This window comes from Papaver somniferum, chromosome 1 (assembly GCF_003573695.1).
Source record: "Papaver somniferum cultivar HN1 chromosome 1, ASM357369v1, whole genome shotgun sequence".
NCBI classification, from domain to species: Eukaryota; Viridiplantae; Streptophyta; class Magnoliopsida; order Ranunculales; family Papaveraceae; genus Papaver; species Papaver somniferum.
In genome coordinates, this window is record NC_039358.1 from 15,354,498 (window position 1) to 15,363,057 (window position 8,560).

General features: G+C 37.5%; 3 protein-coding genes across 5 annotated transcripts; 1 reads left to right on the forward strand and 2 right to left on the reverse strand.

Annotated features, from left to right (window-relative positions):
- The first annotated feature begins 1,489 nt into the window (after positions 1 to 1,489).
- On the forward strand, positions 1,490 to 3,528 carry LOC113326226 (nucleoside diphosphate kinase-like). Of its 3 annotated transcripts, none has more exons than XM_026574003.1 (5): positions 1,490 to 1,711; positions 1,858 to 2,060; positions 2,163 to 2,406; positions 2,565 to 2,664; positions 2,824 to 3,528. In XM_026574003.1, the coding sequence occupies exons 1-5, from the start codon at positions 1,707 to 1,709 to the stop codon at positions 2,884 to 2,886; spliced, it is 615 nt and encodes a 204-aa protein (XP_026429788.1). In that variant the 5' UTR covers positions 1,490 to 1,706; the 3' UTR covers positions 2,887 to 3,528. The 3 variants fall into 3 exon arrangements, 2 of the variants coding, with proteins under 2 accessions (XP_026429788.1, XP_026429779.1); XR_003348352.1 differs by having other exon boundaries at positions 1,493 to 1,711; positions 2,565 to 3,263; positions 3,365 to 3,528; XM_026573994.1 differs by having other exon boundaries at positions 1,493 to 1,711; positions 2,565 to 3,528.
- A 1,317-nt stretch (positions 3,529 to 4,845) lies between these two features.
- On the reverse strand, positions 4,846 to 5,673 carry LOC113279814. Its single transcript, XM_026528473.1, has 2 exons — positions 5,561 to 5,673; positions 4,846 to 5,466 (listed from the first exon to the last, which is right to left on the reverse strand). Exons 1-2 carry the CDS (start codon positions 5,654 to 5,656, stop codon positions 5,353 to 5,355), a joined length of 210 nt encoding a protein of 69 aa, XP_026384258.1. The 5' UTR covers positions 5,657 to 5,673; the 3' UTR covers positions 4,846 to 5,352.
- Positions 5,674 to 6,279: 606 nt separating this feature from the next.
- On the reverse strand, positions 6,280 to 8,251 carry LOC113279807 (14 kDa zinc-binding protein-like). Its single transcript, XM_026528469.1, has 6 exons — positions 8,038 to 8,251; positions 7,829 to 7,942; positions 7,641 to 7,727; positions 7,385 to 7,532; positions 6,748 to 6,865; positions 6,280 to 6,641 (listed from the first exon to the last, which is right to left on the reverse strand). Exons 1-6 carry the CDS (start codon positions 8,079 to 8,081, stop codon positions 6,574 to 6,576), a joined length of 579 nt encoding a protein of 192 aa, XP_026384254.1. The 5' UTR covers positions 8,082 to 8,251; the 3' UTR covers positions 6,280 to 6,573.
- Positions 8,252 to 8,560: the final 309 nt, after the last annotated feature.

An 8,560-nucleotide genomic window follows, 5' to 3' on the forward strand; every position in this document is an offset into this window, starting at 1 on the left:
CAGAAACTAACTATAAATCAAATAATTCATAGAGGGCATTTTAGTCAATACATAAAATAGTTGGATAAGGGGATTTGTTGGTTACTTTTTGGATACCCATGTTTTATCATTTTGTGAGCCCTCAAAACTTTTTCTTGGAACTCCTATAATAGGTTTGTTCTTTAATAGCAAACCAAACTTAGTTAGCAAAATAACAACCGTAGACTGATTGGCTTACTAATATAAAGAATTACTGTAATTTAACTGCACTGTCTAAGCATAGCTTTTTGTACAATTTATACTCCCTCCGTCCCAATTTAGTTTGAAGGTTTTGAGCTTATTTTAAGTCCCGATATAGATGAAGGTTTTCATGTTTTTCCAAAATTTTCCTAATTTGTCCGTGCGTTTAAATCATCTACCAGAGACAAAGAACAAAAGAAAGTAGGAAATTTAAACATTTTAAAAGTTAATATAGGAAAATTTTGCTTTCTCATGTTTCTCACTCTACGTGAAAACACCTAAAACTTGAACTGAATTGGGACAGTTAGCAAAAATTTCAACCAGAGACGTTGTAATCCAGAATTTATAAAAAAAAGAAACTAGCTGGGCTTCGCAAAGCGGGAAGGCCCTCCCTGAGAGATTGTATTATCAGTTGACTTTTTAGCTAAACAGTGGCTACAAGATTTTCTTCCCTATGCGTTTATGCTGGAACTGAACACTGTCAATCCAAGTAGCGATGCCGTATTGCCGTGGACTAAGTTATAAAAATACCAGGGGTAGTACACAAACCTTTATATAGCGCTTCCAGACTGCCTAAAGCTCCGCCATGTTGTTGGAGTTGCGAAATATTTGCTTGGCGAATGTTGTGAGAAACATATAACTATATAAGGTCTAAAGTCGGCTAAACAAAAATGAGATCCAAAATAATGGTGGCCCAAGGAGGAGAATGCCGTTAATTAGGCTTTTAGGTTATAAGTGCTAGGTACGAACGGCAAAAGCTATGCTAATACATGGTCAATAACCCCACACTAAGTTGTGTGCGAGTAGGACGGGATACGGAAGGTGCATCAAATGGCCAATCTCCATGCATCTGCTGTACCTAGCTGCACCTAAAATTCTATCATATTTTGGGCTAGGTTAACTTGTGTTTGTTTGACTATAGAAATAGGTTAATATAAATAATTATTTCTTAGCCAAATACTTATTTTAAAGAAAAATAACTGTCTAACCCGAATGAGGATACAGGTATCCCAGGTATTTGGAAGAATACCTTAACCTCAGTTTTTTAACTTCCTAAAATCAAGGAAGGTTTAGTAATCCTTATCCAAGATTGGAATTGCAATGAGACAAACACATTTTAACAGTTTTTTACTGGATAACCCAACCTAGGATGGGATATTCGGGATACCAAACACGATCTTTGTATTCGGATGTTTGGTTGTACGGCCATCGCGAGTAACCTTCACATGCCAAGGGGTTGAAGAATCACAAAGTGGGGAAATGGAACATGTTAGAAAGACAAAATGATACAGCGAAGAAAACTGGTAAGACTGTTCCATACAAAAAAAAAAAAAAGTTCCAAACAAGATTGTCTTCATGCTGAGGGGGTTGACAATAACGTACCTGCACGTGGAATCACATCTGCATATTTCATGGAAAGCATGATTGCTGTATCTTTTTGAATTTCTAAATTAAATCTCAGTTTCCCATCGTTTAAATCATTCGTCATGAGGTAATCTCCGTCTTAAGATATTTTAGTTTAGTTTTGGATTTGGTTTCAATTGTTAAACTAGGTCTGCAAAAAGAGGGGTTTTGAGGGTTTTCTTTGTTACTTTGTCATGTGAATTTCATCATCTGATTTCTGATGTATATTTACAGGATGGCGTTTGTTGAGAAGAAAAATAGATTCAGATTTGCAGTACCGAAGAACAGTGAAAAAAGACACGGACTAATGGTAAAAGATATGACGCGGACGGAGGACGATTGGACCTTTTTGTTGTGCTATCCCAGTTCGGTTGCTTCGGATAGAATTGTTGGCAAGATCTTGACGGCAATTGAGGGGATCGGCTTGGACATCATAGGTAACTATACTGTTTGTTAATGAGTTTCCATGGTATATTTTGATATCATTGTTTGTGGTGCACTGTCAATTCTTATTTATTTGATTTTGTTTGTGTTTTCAGGGATGAGATTAATGTGCGCATCAGCAAAATTTCTGACTACACACTTCGACAGGGATGGTAGAAACCCTTGTCCCGGTGATTCTATGCTACATCTTACTCGCTATCCATTTATTGCCATGATATTGGTAGGTGAAGGTGCTATTGAGAAGGCTCGTCAGCTTACATCACAAGAATATGAATCATATTTTACCTGCCAAAAGGTAATTCAGCTTACATCAGAAAAGGAAACAGTTGCGCCTGGCAGGTAAGGTTCTTGACCACATTAATGTCTCCTATTTGGATTAGAATGTATAACTCTACTGCTTTCCTGTAGATAGTATTTATAACTATTCGACACCACAAGTTTTGTTCAAAAATTTGGTGAAGTTGACACAATGATGATCTGAACATTTTGTGCAACAGGCTAAAAGCTTACACCAGTGATTCATATAAAAGTGCAGTAGAAGATTATGAATTGTGGTTTGGTAGTGACTCTCTTTTCACCTGGAGAAAACAAGTAGAGGCAAGTAAATATCTGGCATGTGCATTCCCTGATGGCACTGTATCTGGCCCAACAGTCGATGTTAGGGAAAACATAGTGAAATTGGAGCCCTATATTACCGTTCCACCATAAGTTTCCGGTTCTTGTTATGAAATACAATGTCTATTTCATTTTCTACAGAGTTTGTCTCTCATTGTTTTGCCTAAAAGAGGGTTGGTGATAGTTGTGGCTAGCCATCGATAGACCAAAAGAGGGTGAGAGCAGTACCAAGATGTTTGACCGCTTGGGAAGTCTTCGTGTACCTTTGTTTGGTTGAAAACCAGTCATTTCCTTGGGAAAGGGCGAGACCAGCACCAGGATGGGTGGCCATTTGGGAAGTCCTCCTTTTCCTTTCTAGCCTACCCCAATTTTTTTGGGACTAAAGTCTTAGAAGAAGAAGCTTCTCACTGTTTTTGTCTTTACTTTGTTTTATATACTCTCAATATGTTATTTCAGGAATTTTGCCGACATTTACTACAAGGATGATCTTACATTTGTCCTAATTAGGCCTTTGGCTTTCAAGAAGCAATGTGTGGGTGAATTGGTATCCATTATTGAGCGTAACTCCTTTTACATAAAAGGTTTGCGAATGTCTTTGATTTAATCTAGTTTACTGTATGTCTAGGTTGATGTTTTTGAAATTTGAGGTCACAATTTGGTTTATACAATTCTTTTATGCTAGGGTTAAAGCTGGTAAGAAAGTCTGAATTTCCTCACAGCGAGGCATGGCTTGCTTCGTCAAGTGGAGTTGATGAATATGAATTTGGTATTGGTATTGCCATGCCTGTGCGTCATATTCTCCCACAGATACAAATAGTTGAATATGACGCTTATTTATTTTATCATACTCCCTCCGTTTTAGGAAAAGTGATACTTTCACTTTTTCAATTTGGCCTATTTTTAGGCAAAAATGAAAAAGTGAAAGTATCACTTTTCCAAAAACGGAGGTAGTATGTTTTTGGCAGCGACTTGATTTACCTAGGCAAGCCAGGGGACAAGACAATTATTCATCAATTTTCGAATTTGGCGTTGTTTCCTGGGTGGATCCGGCTAGTGGTGCTAACTGCGGTGGTTATTTTGTGGCAACTTTGTCGAGCCTCCAGTTTGGAAAGTACTAAGCATAATGGGTTCGTACTCATCTAATCTGCATGTGTATATTCCACAGACTTGCAAGGAGTATGTGTTACGTCATGTTAGGAAAAAAATTCATAGATAAATGGAAATACACCACTCTGTATTTAGTCTTTAACTAGATTATGAAGTCTCCAGTTTCCAGTATTGACTGCATCCACCACCATCATCGAGTCCACTTCAAAGCGCACTCTCTCCAACTGTAGTTTCTTTGCCCAGCTTACTCCTCCCCTTAGTCCCATGCACTCTGCCTGCTCTTCAATCCGAGCTGTATTCAGGTAAATACATTTTGCTCCTCTCTGTGAACCTGCAAAATCAAGTATTATTGAACCAATACCACCAGATTTTGTAACATTATGATATGAGCCAGCCATCGATTTTTGTCGTAAAGACACCCCTTGGAGGAGGTAACCAATGTACTTCTGTTATCCCTTGGTTCATTTCTCTGAATGGGGATAAGTCTGTTACTTAGTTCCGCAATGAAGACTATAATTTGCTGCATGAATACCAAACCTCAATGGCTGTAGCACATCAGGGACAAATGTGGATTAACTTGGGAAGTGGGAGTAAAACGTACTGGTAATTGGTAAAGGTACTTAGGTGTCATTGGGGATATGGAACATGTAGGAAACACAAAATGAAACGACAAACAAGATTACTAGGACTGTTCCGAACAAGATTTTACCTTGATGCTGAGGGGGCTGACAATAGCGTACCACCACCACCACAACCCGAAGATTGATACGGGAATAGGGTACTTTGAATCCAAAGACGAATATGAAATTTCCATTTATTCCAGATGTCCAACGCTAAAAAACAAAGACGGATTTGCATGTAAGCGAACAAGTAAATCCCATTTTCTATAGTAATGTACTGGATTTCCATTGTTACTCTAATCGATTGTTGCCATCTTAAGTTGACACTAATGGTCAATGGAGTAATAGACAATTCAATTCAGCCACTTGGGTATGTAAACATATCAAAAGAGTTGATTTATAGTGAAATGTGGTTGAAAATCACAGTCTTTATAAATATTCATTTGTAAATTCGACCACATTGGCTTTGGGAGCTGTATATATTTAAATCAACAGTTCTATAGTACATATGATCCTTAATTTCTTCATCTAGAGCTTTCTACGGAACTGGAAGTAGTGTAACAGATTAATTATAAATGCCACATTGTCCGTTGATGTACGTATACTCAGAACAGCACTTCCAGTAAAATTAAAACCGAACATTAATTCCAGTAACATGACATCATTCACGCTTGCATAAATCTGTCACCGGATGTCATATTGCTGATACTGCAGCCAAATATTGAAAACCTTCAATAACTGATCCATATGTTTCTTCTACGCCATATGGTTCTCCTACGGCAACAACAAAAACAAAGAAAAACTCCAGGAACTGAAAGTGTAAAATACACAGAGAGCTTAAGAACTCGACAGCCACATAATTGCACGCTCAAACACACCAACGAAAGAAAAGAATTAAGGAACTGCAAGATTGCAGAATGAGCTATTCTGTCTGTCGGCATGACTAATTCCTTCTATTTTGTTTGTCAGCTTTTTTTCTGGCTCTTCTTTCCCTGGAACTCAATGAAGACTTGAATGCTCCATCATTTTCCGAATCTTCATAATCCTTGAAAGATTTCTGCATACATACAACATCCCAATTAATATACTTTGCTATTATCAATAAAATATGTAAACTTTACAGACCATTCATTTGCATTTTGAGTAGATACCTCGCGAATCTCATTAAAGCTTACTGCATAGAAAGTCACGGCAGCAACTGCAATTATTCCTACTATTGGAATTGCAATCATTTGAATTTTATCCATTTCTATGTTTTGCTGTTACAACTTCCGAATTACTGGTTCACTTTGTTTCTGCAACTTTAGTTCATCTCCGTGGTACTTCCTGTATTTATTTCTCTCTATGGGAAAGAAGATAAGATTCTATAACTTTGGTATATACATGGGATAAGGAAGGACCACCAACTTATACTAGCACCACAAAAAACGATTGGAGCAACCACCAAGCTCTAGTACAGCCATAAAAATGCAGAGAAATTTGTTTCGGAATTGCTCAAGGGAGCTTCAGTCTACATGCCCAAACCCTTTGAGGAGCACCACAAAGCTAATATGAAGTACTGACTGGGTGGGAGGGGGTATCAGAGCAGAGCACCCTGCTGCTCCTGAAGTTAATGTAGGTCGCAGAAGAGTAGAGGAATGCCCAAAATCAGTGATTAGGTAACAGAGGTTTACAGGATTGCCTAGTTTTTTTTTGTTAATGCCATCACAATTTACTTATCTAGGAACTAAAACCAAGAACAGGACTATGTTTAGCCATCAGTCTAATTTAGGCAGCATTATGCTAAGCGTCCATGAGCCATTTGATCCTGTCAGCTCATATGTGGATATGCTTCATTGTCTCGTTGATACACCACTAATGTAAGAGAGCAGAAATCAAACTTGAGTCGATTCATTGTAAAAGTGAGAAGGCATACATCCTATCTTTTCCCATGTGAAGGAAACCAAAATGTTTCTCTATAACTAGTTGAAGAAAAAGGCATATACCCTATCTCTCGTCGAAAAGCATTTTAAACATTATTTTGCAAGTGAAATCACTAAAAACATCTGATTAGAACTGACAGTGACAAACAAGAAGAAAAGAAAAGAAAAGAATACAGATTAGCACATTTTAATCTAGGAAGAAGTAAGATAAACGAGCCTAACATAGAAGTCCATGAGGATGTTTAACCAGGTGGCCATTTCATTTGTCTTCCTCCAAGCACATGCAAGTGCAAATGATAAACAGATTGACCTGTGGAAGTAGATATATTTATGCCTCAGCGTCGGGCAAACATTCAACAACGAAAAGGAAACCTATCAAAACTTAACAAATTTAAGAGGTGTGAATAAATACTTACAGCCACCAGGACCATTATTGACAACTACACGAAATCCATCCAAGATGCCTTCCTTCTCAGCTACCATCTTTGCCGTATATAGAAGATGACCCAGTATCTCACTGTGCCTTGGTTCAGCCTATGGTAATGAGTAATAAGTAATGAGTATATAGGATGAGTAATGAGTATTACACAAGATATAAGGTACCCAAATTATCACAACATTGAATGATCATAGTAAACGAGTGTTCATTCATCAGAAGTCGACTCAAAACCGAGGAATGATTTCTTGACATGGTCAGTGGGAAGCAAATACAGTATAGCCAGTGTCAACGGAAGGTAAGCAGCAGTTCTGACCCTCATTATAACAGTATAAAATGAAACCCAAGCAATAGTTTGTGGGAGTATTTTCAGGTGCATGAAACTTAAATGGCGCAAAAGGCACTGCAATATACAATCCGACAGTCGTGACTTAGAGGAAATTTAATCAACACAGACATGATCCAAAAGCTAGAACATGAACTTTCTGATGCTCATTATACCATGGGAGGGAAAATTTCTTCCCAAATTAATATAAGTAAGATTAGGCTACAAACTATATAGTCCATCCATGATATAAACTTGTGTACTGACCAAGGAGAAAGGGAAAATAAAATACCTTTCCAAGCTCTGTTAGTCCATCCCTGAACTTGGGAATTATTACGACATGCACAGGTGCTTGCGGATTGATATCACGAAATGCCAACACCTTATCATCCTCATACACTATGGTTGAAGGTATCTCCTTGGATATAATCTTGTCGAATCTGGAAAAAGAAATCGTGGAATTGACACAATATCACTGCTTAATAGTTCGAAATCTGTTGAGCTAATTACACAAAACATCCGAAAGACCAGAAATTCATAGGAAATACATGGTTGGACCTCCAATGTCAGCGGTTGCCGCAGCCACTTTAGCAGCTGTTTCTTCATCATTTGTACCGCTAACACGACATGGTAGTCTGAAAATTCACAACAATAAAAAAAGAACTCAATAATCTGGTCTGGTAATCTACATATTGAAATGGTGTTTCGATTGAGATAACAAAAATTGAGAGATCACCTGGTCCGAGTTTGTAAAAGAGGAGAAATTGTTTGAGTTGTTATTGGGAGTCCTCCGAATGCAATCGATTTCTTCGAAGAAGACACGATAAGCTGTCGTAATGATCCAGAATTCCTGTTAAGAAGAAGAAGAATCATTTCCAAATAAATGAATACAAAAAAGATTATCAATTGAAAAATAAATGAATGAAAAAACAAAGAGAAATGTACAGGAAGTGTGAAAAGGAGCTGATTGTCGCCGCCATGGAAATCATCCTTTCAATTTCGTTTAATCCTCTAATTCATTCCGACTCCTCAGTCTTCACTCAGCAAGGAAGACGATCAGGTAGATATACCTAGACACCTTTCTTTTCGGCTGACTCGTGTCTGACTCCACCGTGTCTAATTAGATGTCAGTCTGACTTACAGTTACTTGTTATCATGTTATGTTTCCAACTGAATTTACTCTTTCATGTGGCCCATGGCTTATCATACCAGTTTCTGATTCGGGTGAGTTTGGTATTGTACGAAGAATCCTATTATTGGGCTTTGAAAGTCAATGGTCTTTTGGGGCTTTTTAGGTCATGAAATAGCAAATGAGGTTATTCTTTATCACATCATATTCCTAATGTCTATTATATCCTTACCTAAATTTCACTATTCATAAAAAGAAAAAGAAAAAAGAAATCCTAAATCTATAATCTTCTCCTTCTCATTTACAATCATGGCGAAGATCATAAAAAAATAAAAAAAA